The sequence below is a fragment of the Mustela lutreola genome, chromosome 14 (genome assembly GCF_030435805.1).
Source record: "Mustela lutreola isolate mMusLut2 chromosome 14, mMusLut2.pri, whole genome shotgun sequence".
Lineage (NCBI taxonomy): Eukaryota > Metazoa > Chordata > Mammalia > Carnivora > Mustelidae > Mustela > Mustela lutreola.
Genome location: NC_081303.1, coordinates 31,466,228 through 31,488,469, shown reverse-complemented (window position 1 = coordinate 31,488,469; position 22,242 = coordinate 31,466,228). Strand labels below are relative to the sequence as shown.

Genomic DNA, 22,242 nt, shown 5'->3' with positions numbered 1-22,242 from the left:
CTCTCTAATGGCAGTTCCTGTGAGTTCTTTCTCTTTTCCTTATCTGTTTGCAGATTGCATTTTGAGAAATAATGGTGTAAAATACTTATCTTCTCAACAGAAAAATAAGAACTCTGAAACTGTCTAAAATCTCAATGGCACATGTAATTAATCTAAAACACGCCACGAATAAAGTTGATGTAAAGATAATATAAATAGGTCTAACTTTGGATAGAGAGATATTAGAGAAAAGCTAGCCACAGGCCTTTTGTAACAACTTGACCCTAAGTACCACCTTTTAAAAGACTTTTATAAAGGATTATAAACGTGTTCGTCTCTTAACAGTGATACAGTTAATCATAACACCTCACACTTAGTCTGTGTTTCTGTGTTGTAGAAGTTACTCTAGCTAGAATAAGCAGGTTTACATACTAAACTCATATGTTAGTTCAAAGCTAATATTAAGTAAGAGAAACTAACTTTTCCAGGAAAGGCACACAAGGAAAAGTTATTTTCTGTGTTACTGAAAGGGCACTCCATAACACAGAGGAACAATACTGTAGGGCTTACATGGAAGTGTTCATGTGCATTGCATTTTAAAAATCTCTAATGTTAAGTTTCATTAAAGGACTCCAGCCTGGGCTTTTGAGAGTCTCGCCATTAATAGGCCTATGTAAATTCTTAATCCTCTTTTTTGCTGTCATTATGTTGAGAATATAAAAATGAATAATTGAATGATTGAGGAACATTCCTGAGTATATTATCTGGAGGAATTATTGGGGCAAAATTGATGTCCTTTCTCTGTTGGAAACAGTGACTAAACAGAAAGTGGGCAGGCTCCCGGTATTGTTTGGAAGGTCATGCTCCTGGGCTTTGTACAACTGCAGGGTATTTAAAGTTCCTGGTATCCTTGGCAACACAAACTGTTTGTGATACCAATTGGTGCTTGTGTTTCAATGATGTCATACAATTTACAGATCCACACAATGGAGCTCTTGTTTGTGGACCTACAGAGGAGTTCTGACAATTTCGGAAAAGCACCTGAATACCCATAGGAGTTGAGGCTTAAGTGTGTGTGTGTGTTTGTGTGTGTGTGAGAGAGAGAGAGGGAGACAGAGAGGAAAGGTGGCAGAGAGAGAGAGAGAGAGAGATATTTCTCTGAGGTTTTAATTTTAAGAAACAGTGACAACCTTACTCTCTATTGCTTCATCTTTTGAGTTTGAATTCAACTTTGTTTTAAACAAAACAAAACGTATCACCCACCACACTTCTCATTGTTTTGCATTCTTGTAATTGCACTTGAGAAGTATATACACATTTTCATACTAATTGAAATTGTAGAAAAACAGATGAGGATTAATTGCTCTTCTCAAGTTTAGCCATCAGCTGTGCAGTTTTAAGAGGCTTAGAGACCCGGGAGTATTTGAACTAATTGGTTAGATTAAAACAGTGCCATTAGAGAGATTATTTTCTTATTTCTTCTCTTCCCTTTCTCCCTCTCTTTTTAAAAATAATATGTGAAGTGATTAGTAGACTGACCTAAATGATGTACATGAAATTGCCCAAACAGCTTAAATAAAAGACTGTATCTCTACCCTTATATTCACTTCTTGTTTCTGTGGTCAAAAGGCATAGGTTTGTTGACTTCGTTTGTTAAAGTTTATGTCAAGAATGTGTGGATTCGGGGCACCTGGGTGGCTCAGTGGGTTAAAGCATCTGCCTTTGGCTCGGGTCATGATCCCAGGGTTCTGGGATCGAGCCCCGCATTGGGCCTTCTGCTCGGCAGGGGGCCTGCTTCCTCTTCTCTCTCTGCCTGCCTCTCTGCCTACTTGTGATCTCTATCTGTCAAATAAATAAAAATAAAATCTTAAAAAAAAAAAAAAGAAGAAGAATATGTGGATTCATGGCACAGTGGTATACCAGACCCTTTCCAATGGAAGTTTCCTCTTATTAGAGAGCATACCTGTGTAGTCCCCCCCCCCCCCAGAATATTTTCAAGGAATGATTTGTTTACCTACATCATACAATTCTGAAGATCATTCATAGTTTAAAATGGACTTTTTCCCTCTGACGTTTTATTACATTTTTAGCATCAGTAGTTTTGAGTTGGAATAAGAAACTAACCCATTGTTTCAGATGTGGCAAATACAAAGAATAATAAGAGCTAGCATTTATTGCAGGCTTAATATATGCCAGTCCCTGTTCTAAATGCTGGACATTTCTCATGTAATCCTTACCAAATCCCTGTGAGGTAGAGACCATAATGTTCCCATTTTAAAGATGAGGAAGCTGGGGCCCCAGGAGGTTAAGTGTCTTGACTACAGCCCCACAGCTGGTAAGCAATAGAGCAGCCATTCCTTTTCAGGCAGTCTGACTCCATATTCTGTGTTCTTATCATGATGCCTCTCTGAAGCAATGATAATAGTGAGAACGGACATTTACTGAGCACTTCCCTGTGTGCCAGAAATTGAGAAATTTCTAGTGTGTTAACTCAATCAAATAACCTAAGTTGGGACATGGGTCCTGCTGTGACTCTGAGTCTTACTCTGCCAAATTCCTGTACTTGGGTAGCCTCTAAGAGATCTTTACAAACAGTTTGTACGTGCTTAAATCAGGATGGGGTTATACTAAGCAGCTCTCTATCAGAATCCTAGCAGAGGTCACTATGTACCAGGGCCCTGAGTTAGTATCACCTTCCTGCATATTCAAGTACTGTATTACTTATCTTATGGGGAAATTAAAACCTTAGAGAGTCATATGAGTAGTGTAAGTTTCAACCTGATGTTCCAAATGCTACTTAGATATTTATAAAACAAACAAGCCTTATAGCCAGCATTTCTTTTCTTATTCCTAGGGTTTTTAAGTAGACTTGAACTGGTTAAAAATAGGTGGTTCCCTAGTAACAGGTGGTTCTCTAACTAATAATAGAGGAAGTTAAGCATCTGTGGACTCAAAGTTAGCACTTCTCTGCCACCCACGCTATGTATCGTGATAGAGAAATTAACTTATGAATGTGCTGAAGTGCTTTAAACTTTGTTTTCTTCTTTGTCCATGAACTTGATATTGATCAACTTAGTTTGGAGCTTCCCTTTAACCATTTTCTCATTTGGTAGGACTTAGCTGTATATTTTTAAAGTGAATGTCACTTTAAAATGTAATCTTAAGGGGAGTCTGGGTGGCTCAATGGTTAAGCGTCTGCCTTTGGCTCAGGTCATGATCCCAGGGTCCTGCCATCAAGCCCTGCATCAGGCTCCCTGCTCATTGGGAAGCCTGCTTCTCCCTCTCCTACTCCCCCTGCTTGTGTTCCCTCTCGCTGTCTATCTCTCTGTCAAATGAATAAATAAAAATCTTTTTAAAAATGTGCTCTTGGGGCGCCTGGGTGGCTCAGTGGGTTAAGCCGCTGCCTTGGGCTCAGGTCGTGATCCCAGGGTCCTGGGATCGAGTCCCGCATGGGGCTCTCTGCTCAGCAGAGAGCCTGCTTTCCTCTCTCTCTCTCTGCCTGCCTCTCTGCCTACTTGTGATTTCTCTCTGTCAAATAAATAGATAAAATATTTTTTTTAAAATGTGCTCTTAAGTCATAGTAATAAATGCACATAATTACAAGTGTGTACTAGGAGAAATGAAATGAAAAAGAACAGTTATATTCTCTTACCCAGTGCCTCGGCTGGTTTCTGTTCCATAGAGACAAACACTTGTAACTTCTTTAGAGTTTTCCTCCACTACTTATCTTCTTATTTTTAAATAACTCATGCATTCACACCTACACATATGCACACATGAAAATATAGACAGACTTAAATAGTTTCAAACACTCTGTTTGGAACTGTCTTTCACTTTTAGTCTAACTTTAAAGTTTTTTTCTGTGCATGCACATGTGCGTGCGCGCACACACACACACACACACACACACAAGATCATGACCTTATTCCCTTTTGTAACTGAGAAAGTGGAGTCTCAGGTTAAATCATTTGCCCAGATCATGGGAATAGTAAGTGGCAGATTTGAATCTAGTCATCTGACTACACAGGTAAACTGTTGTTTCATATAAGTCAAACTCATTCAAAATGAGACTACACAATGATTTTCTTCCTCCTTTCAGTGCCCACATGGTTAATCATAATACCACAGTTGTGTGCTTAGCATATGTGAGGCACTTTGTTAAGTATTTGATGTGCATTATTTCATTTGAACCTCACAGAAATCCCTGAGAGTAGGTGTTTTGTCATCCTTTTTTTTTAAAGATGAAGAAATTGAAGTTTGCTTAGGTTGTGTGATTTATCCAAGATCACACAACTTAAAAATGGTAGAACTGGAATTTTAAAGTTTAATTTTTATTGGGGCATCTGACTGGCTCGGTCGGTGGAGCATGTGACTCTTGATCTCGGGGTCGTGAGGTCAAGCCCCCCGTTGGATGAAGAGGTTACTTTAAAACGGATTATTTTTATTGAAATCTAATGTACACAGAGTAAAGTGCACAAATCCCATAGCTTCATATATGGCTTGATGAGTTTGCATAAAGGCAACATCCTTGAGTAACTTTCGTCTTGCTGAAGAAAGGAACATTGATGGCATCCCATACGTCCCCCGATGCCCTTTCCCAGTCCCTCTGCCTCTGGAGGGTAACTATGTGGCTGACTTTAATATTGTAGATGCATTTTACTTACTTTTGAACTTTATATAAGCATAATTATACATCTTTTGCCTGACTTCCTTGGATTGATACTATATTTGCAATTTCCTCCACGTTGTTCCATGTGGTTGTAGTGCTTTCTGTCTCCTGCAGTTCACCTCCCCATCTATTGGTGGGCATTTCAGATTGTTTCTAGTTTTGATTATTATGAATAGTGTCACTGTGTGCAGTCTTACACATGTCTTCTGGTGAAAATATGTCCTTATTTCTATTGGGTATATATCTAGGAGTAGAAATGCCGGATAGTTATATGTTAAGTGGACATTTGGATTTTTTTTTAAGATTTTATTTATCCATTTGAGAGAGTGCAAGAACGAGAGAGCATAAGCGGGACTCAGGGAGATGGCGAAGCAGGCTCTCTGCTTACACAGCTCTCTTCATCCCAGCACCCTGAGATCATGACCTGAGCGAAAGGCAGATGCCATCCAGCCATGCATATTCTTTTTTATGAAGTGACTGTTCAAGTCTTTTGCCTATTGTTTGATTGTATCGTCTGCCTTTTTCTTAACAGAATACATGGGTTTTCCTCAACCTGTCCTCCCTTTTCTGAGGCAAGAACTTTGGCTCTTTTAATTTTTTATTCTGGCATTTACATACCTCCTTCATCTTAAATAACATTAATATACTGCTGCCTTTTTAATTCATCAATTCTTGAGATTTTTATTGATTTTTGTTATGGTGGTTGATGAGTTAGCTTTCAAATGGAATCATCCCAACTGTCTTACTATAATTTATATATATATATATATATATATATATATATATATATATATATGAACAGAAGCTCTATTTCCTGGATCTTAAAGCTTTCTCTCTTTTTATTTACCTCCTCCTTTCATTCAAGCACATGCTCCAGTATTTTAAAAAATGGTACAGTAGCAAAAAGCGTGGTATGATGTCTTCAGCATGCCAGTCTCTTTGTTCACACTGTTCCGGTCAGGATTGCTTGTATTTGGTGCATAGTTATCAGCCTCCTATTTCTCTGTGATCATTTTGAAATACTCTTTGATTCTCTCCTGAGCTTGGAATAGCTGTTGTAAAAATATGGTGTGCTGTTTTCTTGGTTTATTCCCTGTTATGGATTTAAAGGTTTTTTTCTCTCTTCCCCCCAATTACTTTATGTAGCTGTATCTTAGAGATAGGACTGTAAGGAGGTGATAAAGATTAGATGGTGTCATTATGGTAGTGCCCTAATCTGATAGAACTGGTGCCTTTATAAGAAGAGGAAGAGATACCTCTTTCTCTCTGTCATGTGGGGACACAGCAAGAAGGCAGCCATCTGCAAGTCCAGAAGAGAGCTCTCACCAGGAACCAAATTACCTTGCATTTGATCCTGGATTTCTCAGCCTCCAGACCTATGGGAAAATAAATATCTGTTGCTTAAGCCACCCAGTTCTAAGGTACTTTGTTATGGCAACCCATGCATACTAGGATACTCCCCATAATTTGAGGCCTTGAATATCAAAAACATTTTTATTTTATTCACGCACTTGGTTGTTCAGCTAAATGAATAATTTAGGTTGGAAATAATTTTCTTTCAGAATTTTAAAGGCATTATTCCATTGTCTTCCAAATTCCTTGGACGCATTTGGGAAGTCCGGATCCATTCTTATTCTTGAGCTTTTGCGTGTAAACTGGTTTTTCTTAGCGATATACTTCGGTGGATATGTTTTTTTCTAACATTTTTATATTGCATCTCCTGGATTAATTTCTCAAGTATCTTTTCCTTTTTCTTTTCCATCTCTGTCTCCGCCACCCCTGCCCCGGATATTTTCTGAACTTTATCTTCTAACTCTACTGTTAAGTTTGTTTTCATTTCTGATATGATGTTTTTAATATGTAGAAAGCTCTTTTTCATTCTATAATTGTTGCTTTTTATAAAAAGCATCCTGTTTTTGTTTAATGGACATCATTTTTTCTCATACCCCTTGAGGATAATGATTGTTGGTTGTATTTCTTCTCCTGGTATCATTTGTGTCTCCTTCAAATTGCCTTTTTCTTTTTGTTTTGATCTCTTTTTTTCCTCATGGTAGAGACTTTTCTTTGATCTCTGGTATCTTTACCCCAGATAAAATGGGAAGTGAGAAATTTGCCTGGAAGATCTGAGTATAGAGTTGGGGCTTGGCTACTGAAGGCTTTTCTGTAAGGTGATCTAAATGGGCTATTTGTTGGGAGAATCCTCTTTGGTTCTTTCTCTTGAACAGATATGATACCCACAGAATGTTCTTCTAATTGCCACCTGGAGATCAAAAGGCTATCTGCCAGTTTTATGAGTCAGTTGGAGGAAGGGAGAGGTGGTGTAAAGAGAATTTTGTGGGAAGCACTTCTTAGCTTTTTTTTGCTTTTTTTATGCTCTTCTCAACCATAATGGTCATCCTTTAGTTCATCCTTGATTTCATCCTTCCAAGAGAGCAAACCTTCATTCTCTTACCTGGGTGGTTGGGAGTGGCAGTTCCCTGTAGAATTAATTGGAGAGAAGATCTTGGGACACTGGCTGATTCTTAAATCAGCTTACCCAGGTCTCATTTTAGATGATCCCTCCTCCCCATTGAACGATACCTAGTACTAGCCTATCCATAAACTTTTTGAAGATACTCTGATATAAATTGGGTTGGATCTTAGCTTTCCTCACTCATGGACTAGGTTTCAATTTTCTCAGGCCTGGTAAGTCAGTTAACACTTGAATATATTCTTTATAGCTTCTAAAATTTTATTTAATTTTTCCCTATTTCTGTTTTTTTCCATGTAGATGGAGTTTTAGCTCTTTCTCTGCCTATAAATATAAACTTACCTTTAGTTTTAGTGGGGTTTTGAGAAGAAATGAAATTATGTATGTTCAGTCTTACATTTTAACCTTAGGAGCTGCCATATATTTCTTGAAATGAAATTAGAATAAGGCATTTGTGGCCTCCTTGAAGCAATTCCAGGTTTTTTTGTAGGCCAGGATTAAAGGTTTTGGACCTGGATAGAGATATAGCTTTAACTTGTTTTTTTTTTTTTTTGTTTTGTTTTTGTTTGTTTGTTTGTTTGTTTTTGTCCTAATTGGACCCAAACTAAATTCATTAGCTACTTTTCAAACTTGGTCTTCTTCCAGAATTCCTACTCTCAGTAAATGAAAACCCCATTTAGCTCTTGACAAATGTATGCATCAGTAGTGTCACTCTTCTGTTTAAAATTCTTCAGGGTCCCTTAAAAAAAAAAAAAAAATCTTCAGGGGCTTCCTTTCCTTCCTAGATTCCAGACCAACAAACATCCTTACCCTGGTTCCAAGATCTCTCTGCATGACCTTGGCCCAGACTATCTCACCAGCCTGCTAGCTCCTGCTCTTATGCCCTTACTCCCTGTGCCCTGTGCAGTAGCCAGAGAGCCCTCCTTTTTAGGTGTCTGAGGAGTGAGCAGAACCACTTTGTCCCTCAAAGTTTTCTGGGCCTGTGATTTTATTCCCCTGAAATGCTAGTGCTTACATTCCCCTCTCCACTGACCATCTTCCTATTTGCTATAATGCTACAGACTTAAGTCCATTGCTTTTTTTTTTTTTTTGTCCATTGCCTTTATTATATGCTCTCACAACATCCTCTGCTGCTTCTTATAGTGTTTATCATAATTGTTTAGATTAACTATATTCTAATTGTACAGTATTTGACCCCTCTACTAAATTAAAGCTCTATGAGTTCAGTGACGGGGTCTGTCCTGCTCGCTGTTATTTTCCCAGGCTCATGTACAGTACTGTGTGCACAATAAATACTCACTGAATTAAAAACAAAACATAAAGCGGGAAGAAGCTTTACTGATATGCTGGAAAAAATTCTAGATCACATATCAGAAGAACTAAATTATAAGGTAACTGCTAGGTGCATCACTTTGCGGAAGTAATTCTCTTTCTCTGAGCCTTGTTTTATTGATCTATGAACTGAAGGAGTGTGCTTTACTAGTCTTTAACATCTCTTTCAACTCTAATTTGTTTCCCAAAGGATCTCTCTCTTCCATGCATTTCTTTTTGTGTAGAGCTTTGTTTTTATCTCTACTTGACACTTATCTCAGTTGCTTCCCTCTATCCATTTTTTTTCTCCTTACTGTCTGTAATGTGGAAGTATCTCTTGATAGGTGAACTCTCATCATCCAAATATTTGCTACAATGACTTGGAGATTTTTAACCTAAAACTGACTGTCCAAATTGAACTGCCATTAAAAGAAACTCGCATGTGTGTTCTGGCCAAAAACATTAAGTTGCACGTGAATCTGGGTAAGAGAAAGTGGAGTAGGCTACCATCCTGTATCAGTTGTTTTCCCAACAGGATTGTATTTCGTGATCATGTTGTTTAAAGGTTTCATGCAATCGAAATATCTTTTAAGATAATGGAAAAGCCTGTGAAAAGTAGGTGAGCCAAGGAGGATTAGTAAACCTCTTACAGTAGGAGAAATGATGGAGATGATAAAGGCTAATGAGAGACCAAAGAAAGACAAAAGACATAAGCTTTGCTGTGCATATGTCCCCGTGTACTGTGTGTGTACGCTTGTGATTCTTACCTATTTTTGAGAAATGATAAAATTATGGAAGTGGTGTTAGTTTTAGAAAGCCTTGTTAATTTTATTTTGTTGTGCCATTTGCATTCACTATGCATCTTAACTGAATACTTATTTACCTTACAGTACGTGTTAGCAATATAAGAGGAAAATGTAATTTGTATCTGATACTGTATATTGTGCATAAACATACCCACTAAAAAGTTCATGAAGTATTAATGATTTTGCTTGTTTATTTTTAATTTAGAAGTTTTGGTGCATATAGATATATACAATTGGATATATATAGATATATACATTAGATATATAGATATATACAATTGGAATATTATATAGATACATACAATTGGAATATTATATATAGATATATAAAGATATAGATATATACAATTGGAATATTATATATATGAAGTATTAAGAATACTTAATATTTGGGGAAGTAAGTTAATTGGGAGTTTTAGATGAGCTTGAACTAGATTATTCTTTTTTCACTTAAAATCAGAATATAATCTCCTGTTACATGAAAATTTGCCATGCAGCACATTTGCAGGCATGGATTAGGTTTGGATAAGAAGGGTGTCAGTTCTATTTGTATTGGAGGTATTGAAGAGAAAATGGTAAATACTTCCTTTTACTGCTTTATAGTCTCATGTTGTAGGTATTTGTTCCCTCCTCCCAATTTGAGGTCAGTGGTTTTTGATAAAAAGAAAGGATTTTCACTTCTTATGTAAGTCAGCTAAGTTGTGTCAGGACTGAGCTGACTGAATTGGGTTGTCGACTTAGCAGTGAGTGATTGATAGGATTCTTTAGAGAAGCCTATATTATCTCCTTGATAGTTTTCACTGTAAGCTCAGTGATTTGTGACTCAGACAGGTTACAATTCAGAAGAGATGCATATTTAGCTCTCGAATTCTAGCTCAGTTGATACTGTGGAAAGAGGTAGAGCTATTAAAATTTTTTAATGCTGCCAAACTCTTGATAGGTTATATTTTTAAAATAAAACCAGCCTTCTTTTGCTCCTTTGGATAGAGAGATTCTGTTACAGTATTGGCTGTATAACCAATTGCTAAAACCTCAGAAACTGATCTCTCAATAGTGGTAAACTATTTACTCTTTTTTTCCTTCTCCACTAAGAATCACATTCCTTTTAAAGCTCTAATTCTTTCCCGAGAGCAGCTGCCCCTAAAGGAAAGTGATGAGATTCAATTCAAAAAGAGGCAAGCGTGGGGGTATATTAATATAGGAAGAGGTACTAAATATAACAGAAGAAATGAGTATTACATGGTGTTTGAGATTGATTCTTAATATAGTCCATTTTTCTACCAGTAGCAGCAATATGAGACGCAGAAATGATCTTGAGTTTTGACCATTTCTGTAAGATCATGGTTATGTTTTAGGGGACAGATTAGTATTTTCTTAGACTTTTCTTAAATTTGCACAATACTTGGCTGTTTAAGAAAAACTTGCATGTAGACTTTTTTTTTCCCTTCTAAGGATTAGTATATAAGTGAATTATTTTGAGTAATTTGTATTTTCCTGTTTAGGTGAGAGTAACTGTAGATGTAAGTGGTCCTGTTGGGGTTGAAATACAAGCTGTGATTGACCGTCATCTGTCACCTGAATGTGGCCTCATTCACAACATTCCATTCAGTTATCCAAGCCATGGAGCTGCTTAAGCAGTATTTGGCCCTGTGTGGGAATTATGAGACTTAGTCCTTCTAATGCATGTCTGAAAAGCAGCAGAAAACCATGTCATCTGCTCTGTCTGCTCTTGCACGGCACATGGGACCAGGTGCAGTGCAAACCATACTAGTGATGTGGAAGGGAGAAGAAAGGTGGAACCGTCATAGCAATTGTTTCCCATTCTGGTCACCTTCTTTAAAATAGTTAGATAATAGCATCCAATTAAAATCAGTTCTTCTAAAAAACGAAGTGTTACCTTTATCAAAAATCTGATTGTCTACTATAAAGGTCAGACTCTCAAGGAATATATTACATTGTTATCAGGTAATTGGTAGAGCTGATGTCAAGTCCCAGGCTTAGGCCCAGGTGCTGCTGAGACTGAGAGGCAGGGAGCAAAGGGACCCTTTGCAAATTTTAGCCTAAAGGAAATCACTCACCAGAAAGAAGTGTCATGTGATGTCTCCTACCTGCCCTCCCTTTATCTTAAAAAGGGTAATGGGCAACCGAGGGGATTTAGTGATGAGCCACCAGTGATCAAGTAGCAAGGCAATTAAGCCTCCATAGTTAAGAAGGAAACATATGTGCCTGGCTAAGCATAAAAGACACAATATAAATTCATTTCAACAAATAGTTATGGTCTCCTAGTGAATTTATGATAAAGACTAAAATGTATTTTCCATAAAGGCAAACATTTCTGACCTAGTAATGATTTTTATATCTTAAACAAACTGAATCATTTATTACTTAGTATTCTTATTATTCACCAAGGTAAGTGTGACCATATTTAAATCTACTTGGGCCATCAGTTTATAGGCACTGAAATGTTATTTGCCAGCCCGAGGGCTCATTGTGTGTCAGGACAAAGCAGAGTTCATAGCCAATAATTTTCATGTTTGGGTAGTTATTTTAAGAAGACTTTTGTTTGCTTATTTTGAAAATAGGTATTTTCTGACATTTTGACAGGATATGGAGGGTAGAAATATAGGGAGAGGATAAAATAAAGAAAATTAAACTTTATTTTAATGTCCTGGTTGGTTTTGTCTCTCCTTTCAATACTGTAAGAATGAAAGAGAGTGACTTGAAATATATTGATGTAATTGATGGCAGCCACACCAAGTATTGAGCAGACAGCATTGACTTGTTTATAAAATTATTTGGCCATGTATCTAACGTCAGGGACTGATGCTAAGCAGCATGTTACAGTTTCGGACATTATGATGAAGAATTGCCTTCATGTGGCAACTCTAACATTTCTGTTGCAGCAGAAATTGCCCATAGAAGATAGCCAAGAATAGACCATATTTTGATAGCTGTATGGCAGGGCAAGGATTTTATTCTTTATTAGAAAAATAAAGAACTATCTTTATAAATACAGTTTGTTAGTTGGCCTATGAATATAAATGATATTTAAACTTGAACTTCTGTTAAAACTGTTTTTAACATTTTGGTGAAGAGAAAAACAGTGCTTTGTGTAGTTCGGGAAACTGACATATTCTTAGCTAGTTTGAGTAGCATAGGTCTGTTGTAAAGTTACTTAGATGTATTTTTACTTCTGTAAGAAGGTGGTCATTCCAGTTGCAAGACTTTTATAAAGTAATGTTTATATTTTCACTTTGAATTTTAACCAAATTCAGAATGAAAACAAGTCTGATAATTGAAATTTGAATGTTGGGAAGAACTTGCATTAATACACTGAGTTGGCTCTGGCGTGGAAATAAACACACACACACACACACACACACATGAAAATATAGATCTTTCTAAGTAGTTCAGAGCTATGCAGTTTATAACAACTACATGCTTCTCTTTTAATACATTAAAATCTTGCCTGTATAGATAGATTTCCCAAAGCTTTGTTTTGTTTTTTTCTTTTTTAATTTGTCACTAAGAATCAATGAAAGGCTATTGAGATTAAATGAAACATTGGGGTATGCATTAGTTGAAAGAGTCTCTCTGTAGAATACTCTGTAAAGCTTGCTTTGGATGGCAGTAGATAGGTTTAGGATTTTACCAATTGCATTTAATTTGTAATGTTGGAAATTATTTATCTATTTATTTAGATTTTATTTATTTGACAGAGAGACACAGCAAGAGAGGGAACACAGGCAGTGGGAGAGGGAGAAGCAGGTTTCTGGCTGAGCAGGGAGCCTGATGCGGGGCTCAATGCGGGGCTGGATCTCAGGACCCCTGGGATCATGACCTGAGCCGAAGGCAGATGCTCAATGACTGAGCCACACAGGTGCCCAGAATAATGCTCGAATTTTAAAAGATCACGTGGCTAGTAAATGATGTGATTCCAAAATCAACTTAGATGAACTTCTAAGGAGCTGTATGATACAGAAGTAAAATTTCTCACAGCTCTTTTTTCTTTGAGATTCTCTATTTGGGTCATGGACTTGTTCTTTCCACTCTCCTTATCCCATTTCTGCTTCTAATCAGATCCCTTTATTTCTTTCCTACTGTAAATCTTTTGAGATGCTTTCTAAGTCTGGAAGAGATAAGAAAATGCTTACCCTCTAAAAGAAAAGTTACAGTGAGACAAGTTATGGATTATACCTAGTAGAATTCCCAGCTCTGTCATACCATTTTGGTTCCTCATCTTTGTCAAAGGATGTGACGGGCCATGATGCGCCCTTCTCTGGTTACGAAGAAGGGTTATGAGGAAGGGTTATACACAAAAAAATTGTTGCTGTTGTTTCTTTGCCAGGTAGTTACTAATTTATATTAGTACTTGAGGAGGCCCAGGGTTTGCCTTTTAATTGACAGATAGACTAAGTAATCTGGTATTTTGAATGCTGTTTTGAGGTGATTTGGATATAAAGGATTACAGTGAATCCTTCTAATTCATTTCAAATTCAAAAGTTTCCCTTTAGGTTTTCTGTATTCCTGTTTAGAAGAACTTTGTTGCATTCTTCTCTGCCAAGTTCCTATTTCAAAATTAGGCTCACATGATCCCTTTCTTTCTATTTCACTGTCACCTGTCTATGACCCTAATTATTCCATGGCAGGCCATTACATTAGCCTCCCATCCATTAGAGAAGGCCTCTGATTTTCTCCTGCTTACTTCATCTTAGCAAGCTCTTGCCAGATTTCCTTAGCATCCTCATTGGCTTCCTGTGTCTAAGCTGTGGTTTTTATTTTTTATTTACTTATTTATTTATTTATTTATTTATTTATAAGATTTTATTTATTTATTTGAGAGAGAGTGAGTGAGAGCATGAGGGAGGAGAAGGTCCGAGGGAGAAGCAGACTCCTCCCCATGGAGCAGGGAGCCTGATACAGGATTCCATCCCAGGACTCTAGGATCATGACCTGAGCTGAAGGCAGTCGCTTAACCAACTGAGCTACCCAGGCACCCTAAGCAGTGGTTTTTAAAGTATGGTCTGTGGAATCCTAGACCCCAAGGATCCCCCTGATCTGTTAGGTTAAAACTATTTTCACAATACACTTGCCTTTAATAAAAAACGAAACTGTATGGACTTTTGCACTGGTGATGGAAAAGCAATTATGAGTAAAACCACCAAGGCAGTAGTAGGAATCATGGCCATGGCTCCAGACTGACAGTGGTCATTGCATTCTCCTCTGCCACATACAGGAGGGGAAAACAGCTAATTTTCAGAAAACCCTTGAGAACTCAGAGAAAGTACTTAATTTTATTAACTCTCAACCCTAGAGCTCACGTCTTTTTAACATTCTGTCTGATGACATGCCCATGAGCTGTATACTGAAGTATGACGGTTATCACAGCAGAAAGCGTTTTGTGCAAATTGAGCTGCAGGCTGAACTTGCTGCTTGTTTTCATGGAACACCACTTTTACTTCAAACAACAACAGAAAGACAAACTATAGTTCTTCAGTTGTGGTTATTTGGCAGACATTTTCTGGAAAAAGAAAGACATAAACCGCTCCTGTAAGAGGAAAAAACCCAACAGTATTTATTGCTAATGATAAAATTCAAAACAAAAAATGCTTGATAGCTTCCCAGTGAAGACTTCTGTGAGAAGGTTAAGACTTTTCTGAAGATTAATGAATGTGATTTTTTTATATTAAATAATGAAAAGTGCCATAATTTGGAAAATCTGCAAAACTAAAGCAGTGTTTTGGAAATGATCAGTGTCTGGTGTTAAAACCTCATGCATATGGGTAAAAAAATAAAAAATCCATACAAAGGTAAGGTACAGCAATGATTTTTAAGGTAACATGAAAAGGTCATTGCTGTGGGGTCCGATTCCATATTTTACTCACTTTTTAAGAAGTATCCTCTTGTCAGGCTTTTGTATAGTATTAAAAAAGATGATCCACAATTATCTAAAAATGCTATTAAAATACTCTTCCCTTCCAACATACCTGTGTCAGTCCAGAGTTTCTTCACATACTTCAGCCAAAAACAACATGAAGCAATAGATGAAATGCTGAAACGAATATAAGGGCCCAGCTGTCTTCTCTTCAGCCAGACATCAAAGAAGTGATTTGCAAAACTTAAAACAGCATCACTCCTCTCACTTATTTTTGTTTGTTTTGGAAAATATTTATATTTAATTTAAAATATGTTATTTGTATTAATATATAATAGGTTTGTTTTTATTACCATGAAATGACTAAATATTTTAAATATTTCTCAGTTTTAACTTCTGGTATGGTAAATATTGATAAATATGGCCCATACAAATAAAAACTCTTTGAAGTCCTTAATAATTTTAAGAGCTTATTTAAAAAAAATTTTTTTTTAAGATTTTATTAATTTATTTGACAGAGATCACAAGTAGGCAGAGAGGCAGGCAGAGAGAGAGAGAGAGAGGAGGAAGCAGGCTCCCTGCTGAGCAGAGAGCCTGATGCGGGGCTCCATCCCAGGACCCTGAAATCATGACCTGAGCCGAAGGGAGAGACTTTAACCCACTGAGCCATCCAGGTACCCCAATAATTTTAAGTTTAAAGAGATCCTAAGACCAAAAGAATTTGAGAATTACTAGTTTCCATGATAATAGTCAGTCTTAGAGAAGTGCTTTTCAAAGGGATCCAATGAGTAACTTATGATTTTTTTTTTTTTAAGATTTTATTTATTTATTTGAGAGAGAATAGGAGAAAGACTCTGAGCAGGGGTTAGGATAGAGAGAGAAGGAGAAGCAGGCTCCTCATTGAGCAGGGAACCTGACTCAGGACTTGATCCCAGAACCCTGGGATCATGTCCTGAGCTGAAGGCAGACACTTAATCGACTGAGCCACTCAGGTACCCACCTCTGATGCTTTTTAATGTTTCTAAAATTATTCAATTTTTGTAATAAAGCCAGCATCCAATGCCCTTTACAGGGCTGGGACAATGGAAAGTGAATTTTTTTTCAGTTTTGCAATTACGATTCTCATTTTAATTCTGTTATCCTTTTCTCTAATGAACTTTAGACACTAAATATAATTGGAAGTCAGAAGTTCGAAGTATGTTACTAGAGCTGAGAGGGAGAGGGAGGAGGTAGGGGGTAGGAAGGAGGGAGAAAGAGAGAAAGAGATTGATATTGATTGATTGATTGACTGACTGATGGATAGTATTGATAAGGTGAGCCTGTCCTGTGATAATATAATCTTAATATCTAAGCTTTACAAGTATACTGTTAATTCATGTAAACATGGAAACAAGGACATGATAGAATGAATGGATTAAATCTATAGGGTATTTTAGAATCTTACTTTATCTTGTTATTTAGAATGTCTTTTAAACCTTAATCTAGAAGTGCTTAAAATAACCCCCCAAAATCACTTATTCTAATTTCTCTCTTGTTTTCTTCCTTGGGGTACATTCTTACAAAGTGATCAAAAAGTGGGTAGTAGATAATAAATGTGAAACTATAAAATTTATAATATGGCTAACCAGTCTCATCATTTAGACAGAACTTTTTTTTTTTTTTTTTTTTTTTTTTAAATACAGTGGTATTACTCCCTACTTCATTCTACCTTTAGCACTGGGGAGGAATAGTTTGGGGACCCAAAATGCTGTGTGAGACATTGTGTTGTTTCCCAATACCACAAAGAAACCAACAACAAAGCCGAGGTTGGAGGAAGGGAGAACATGAAACAGTGAGATTTTAGGAGAATTACTCAGGATGACACAGGGAAGGGAATTTAGGCTTTCTTAAATTCAGTGCTGATATAGATTTCTATTTGGTCAGCAAATCTGAGTTATGCTATAAATGTAGTATCCTGTGTTCTAATTTTATTGACAGAGCCTATTAGTGTCTTCTTGCTTAGTATAGATCCTAAGATTACTGTTCAAATTAAATTACAGTGGGCAGCTTAGGTCACCCATGGCTAACTTACGTAAGCAGGTTAGTCATTTGAATCAAAACTTGTCTAGGCCACAAAACCACCACATTTCCACATAAAGTAGGTGCATCCCTCTCCGTTGAAGTGGAGTTGGTATTTGACTCTAAAAATAGGCCTGCATTGTGGTAAAAATCTAATCCATTTGTTTGTCCAAATCATGTGAAGAAAATCAGCTTTGACATGGCTTTTAAGCACAGGCAAGAATCTTTTCTATGTGTCAAAAAGGATGAAGAATCTCATCTCCTTTCAAGCTTTTTGTGATAATTCTAGGACATTCTGAAGTCTTAAGGAAAACATAAAAATAATTTTAGATGCTCTATTGGAATACAAGGGGAGAGTTGAGGGCAGGGAAGAGAGTTTGTGTGCTGGAGAAGCTATAGTTATGCTGCGGTACGCAGTGAAGAGAAAACAGACCCCGGACAGTGGGGGCGGCGGGGAAAGGAAAGCAGTGAACTAAAATTTGGTAGCACGTCCAGCCAAGCACCAGGAACACGGGTTCTGGGACCAAGTTATTTGTAGGGTAGTTGATAAGTTCCCCTAAATATGCAGAACAGCAGGGTTAGATAGATGTTTAGAGAGCAAAGGAAGGAGCGCTGAAGAAAAGAGTGGTCACACGAGGCAATGCAAAAGGAGAGACCTACCCCTAAGTGCCCTAGTTACCAACTTGCTTATTTCCGACAGAATTCCAGCTGTAGCTTTGCATATTTCGGGGATTATAGCATAAAATATCTAGGACAATATTTGTATTTCCTCCAAGCCAGGACCAGCAAGGCCTATATTGTCTTGTGATAAAAAAGTCTTGTAGAAAGTAATAGTAATGAAAACACTCATGTAATAGATAAAATATGCTTATTTATGATTTACAACTCTCCTGCTGTCATCGTAGGTTGTTTTCTGATTTCTCCAGTTTGAGATGCTCCTCTGGCGTAGTAACTACATAGTAATAAATAACGTCTTTAAAATTATCTCTTCAGTATATTCCTGACAGGAATTAGTCCTTCATGGCTGAAGAACTTTTAATATTCAACTGTTATAAAAGGCTTATTTAGTGGATCCAATGTGTAGTTTTGATTAAGATGTGTTGCAAGTTTTGCAGCAGCCCAAATGAATGAACAGTTCATTTAAAAAAAAATTAAAGTAACAAAGTGAGAGTAACCACTTGGTATTTAGTAGGAAAATGAGATGTTTGAGAAGAGCCAGCCAGACCTTTAACTCTGATGTGCATCTCCACCTCTAAGAGACCTGATGGTAATATGTTTAGATCTTTCCTAGAGGAAATTGCTCTCTGGGTTTTTAAGATCTTACTGGCCTCTAGTGGTAATATGATGCTATAGTTTCGATATTTTTAATTTTTACACGTGACTAGAGGTAAAGCCATTTTGAAGACACTGGTTGATAATAACTTCATTCTCTGTCTGGGGTCAGCAGTACTCTCAAAGTGTATGTGTAACGTCGCCTTCTTCCCGAAGACGAAAGACTCTGTCTTTTGTTCTTGTCTCTGAGTCATCCCCACCTCTTTATTTGAATGATGTTAGTTTAGCTGTGGAGCAACCTCCCATTGTTTTAGTACTTGTGCAGTGGTGATTACTGTGTCAAGTTTGTGCTAACAATTCTTTCTAGTGTTTCAGCCCTTTTTTCTTCAGACTAAAGCGCCAATTTCCCCCTCTGTTTATAACAGTTTATTTTCTTCAGAGGGAGTTAAGTTTTCAACTTAGCATTTAGGTTCATATTTAAAACTCGTTATTTAATTCAATTTTGAAGAATCTTACATTTGAACTACTAGTCTACTGAGTAAGCATGATACTGGTTTCTCACTTTTGTTTTTCATATTTGTCACTCAGATGTCAAGGGGCCACCCACCCATCGTCTGTCTTGTGGCCAGTCACCCTACACAGAGACGACAACATGGGAGCGGAAGTATTGCATCCTCACAGACAGCCAGTTGGTGTTGCTCAACAAGGAGAAGGAGGTGAGATGGATATTACTGAGGAAAGCTACTTCTCTTTCTGACCAGATTCCTGAAATCTAGTTTTTATGTGCATTTTGATATGTGACATTTATAGAAATGGAGAATGGAGGCTGTGTGAATGATAGATTATAAATACAGGCATACCTTCTTCTATTGACCTTCACTTTATTGGACTTGGCAGATATCACATTTTAGCAATTTGTGGGTTTGTGGCAAGCCTGTGTTGAGCAAGTCTGTTGGCGCCATATCTCCGTAGCGTATGTTCATTTCATGTCTCTGTGTCCCATTTTGGTAATTATTGCTTCAGGCTTTTTCATTATTGTTGTATTTGTTATGGTGATCTATGATCAGTGATCTTTGATGTTACTGTTATAATCATTTTGAGGCACTGTGAACCATACCCATCTAAAATGGTGGGTTTAAGTGATAAATGTGTGTGTTCTGATGGCTCCACCAATGGCTGCTCCCATCTCTCACTCTCTTCTCTGGCTACTCTGAGATCCCTGAAACACAACAATATTGAAATAGGCCAATTAATAACCCTACCATGGCCTCTAAGTGTTCAAGTGGAAGGGGGACTCTAATATCTCTCACTTTAAGTGAAAAGCTAGAAATGATTAAGCTTAGTGAGGAAGGCATATTGAATGCCAAGTGAGGCCAAAAGCTAGGCCACTTGCACCAAACCACCTGATGATTGCAAAAGAGAAGTTCTTGAAGGAAATTAAAAGTGCTACTCCAGTGAACACAAGAGTGATTAAGAAAGTGAAACAGCTTTCTTACTGAGACAGAGCAAGTTTCAGTGGTCTGGAAAGGCTCGAACCAGCCACAACATTTCCTTCGGCCAGAGCCTATTCCCGAGCAAGGTTCTCTCTGTGAAGGCTGAGAGAGAGAGAGGTAAGGAAGGTACAGAAGAAAACTGGAAGCCAGCAGAGGTTGGTTCTTGAGGTTTAAGGAAGGAAAGAAGTCACCGCTAGTATATGAAAGTACAAGGTGAAGCAGCAGGACCTGATGCAGAAGCGGTAGCAAGTCCTCCAGCAGATCTAGCTAAGATCATTCCTGAAGGTGGCTACACGACACAGCAGATTTTCAGGATAGACAGAACAGTCTCCTATTGGACAAAGATGCCTCCTAGCACTTACATAGCTAGAGAGGACAAGTCAACCCTGGCTTCAAAGCTTCCAAGGACAAGCTGACTCTCTTGTCAGGGGCTCCTGCAGCTGGTGACTTGAAGCTGCAGCCAGTGCTCATTCCCCAAAACCCCAGGGCCCAGAAGAGTCATCCTAAATCTACTCTGCCTGTGCTCTAGAAACAGAACAATAAAACCCAGATGACAGCACATCTGTTTACTACACAGTTCCCCAAATATTTTAATCCCACTGTTGAGATCTCCTGCTTAGGAAAAAAGATCCTTTCAAAATATGACTGCTCCTTGACAATGCACCTGGTCCCCCAAGAGCCCCGATGGGTACGTAGAGCAAGATTCATGTTGTTTCCATGCCTGTTTTCATTAATGCAATGCCCATTCCACAGCTCGTGGGTCACTGAGTAGTTTTGACCTTCATGTCTTATTCTATAAGAAATACATTTCCTAAAACCATAGCTGCCACAGACAGTGATTCATTCCTCTGATGGATCTGTGCAAAGTAAATGGAAAGCCTTCTGGAAAGGATTCACCATTCTAGATGCCAGTAAGCATGCTTGTGACTCCTGGATGGGAACAGGTCAGAATATCCATATTAACAGGAGTTTGGGGACGAAGTTGATGCAAACTCTCACGGATAGGACTGTGAGGTATTCAAGACTTCAGAGGAGTGAGTAACTGTGGCTGTCATTGAAATAAGAAGAGAACTAGACTTGGAAGTGGAGCGTGAAGATGGGACTGGATTGTTGCAATCCCACAGTAAAACTTGAATGGATGAGGAGTTCCTTCATGGGGATGAGCAAAGAAAGTGGTCTTTCTTTCTTTTTCTTTTTAATTTTATTTATTTGACAGAGTGAGAGAGATTACAAGCAGGCAGATAGGCAGGCAGAGAGAAGGAGACAGGCTCCCCGTTGAGCAGAGAGCCTGATATGGGGTTCAATCCCAGGACCCTGAAATCATGACCTGAGCCAAAGACAGAGGCTTTAACCCACTGAGCCACCCAGGTGCTCCAAGAAAGTGGTTTCTTGAGAAGGAATCTTCTGGCGAAGATGCCATGAAGACTGTTGAAATAACTACATAGTATTTAGAATATTATATAAACCTAGTTGAGAAAGCAATAGCAGGGCTTGAAAGGACTGACCCCAGTTTTAAAAGAAGTTCCACTTCTTTGGGTAAAATGCTATTACAGCATTGAATGAGACAGAAATTGTTCAAAAAAGGAAGAGTCTAATGCTGTGGCAAATTTCATTGTCGCCTTATTTTAAGAAATTGTCACAGCACCCCATCCTTCAGCAAACGACCACCCTGATCATTCATTAGTCACCAATATCGAGGCAAGACTCTCCAACAGCAAAAAAGTTTATGACTCCCCGAAAGCTCAGATGATGGCTAGCATTATTTGGTAATAAAGTATTTTAAAATTAAGGTATATGCATGGTTTTTTTTAGACGTACTGCTATTACACATTTAATAAACTACAGTATAATGTAAATGTAACTTTTATGTGCACTGGGAAACCAAAAAATCCATTTGACTCGCTTTGTTGTGGTGGTATGGAACGGAACCGGAAATGTCTAAGTAAGTCTAAAGGGTTGCTCGTGTCATAATAGCCAGTTGTCATGGAGGAGGAAGTTCAACAAGATAGTGTTGGAGTTTCACTGAGGAACAGTGAAATAGATATTGAGTTGAGCGATTTGAAATGAAAAGAAATTGGATTGGTAGACCTGGCTCCAAAAGTTTCTCGGAAGCATTGTCAGACACGATGTCAGTGTAGCTGACAGTAGTCAGTGTAATAAATGGCACTTTCAGGGATTAATTGAAAGAGGTTTAATGAGGGCACTATTGACAGAGACATGGGCAGCATAAGGGACCCACCAAAGAGTGTTAAGTGCCATGAACTAGTGACAGCAGAAAGCTGATTTTCACCCTAGACTTTGAGGACCAA

The 22,242-nt window shown here is 37.9% G+C and overlaps 1 protein-coding gene across 6 annotated transcripts in view; it reads left to right on the top strand.

Annotated features, from left to right (window-relative positions):
* RASAL2 (RAS protein activator like 2) overlaps positions 1–22,242 on the top strand; it is a 373,545-nt gene that overhangs the window by 149,741 nt on the left and 201,562 nt on the right. For all 6 annotated transcript variants that reach the window (XM_059145575.1, XM_059145574.1, XM_059145573.1 and 3 more), the window contains exon 2: positions 19,029–19,156. In XM_059145575.1, the coding sequence (XP_059001558.1) occupies positions 19,029–19,156 (128 nt within the window). The remainder of the gene's footprint in view (positions 1–19,028; positions 19,157–22,242) is intronic.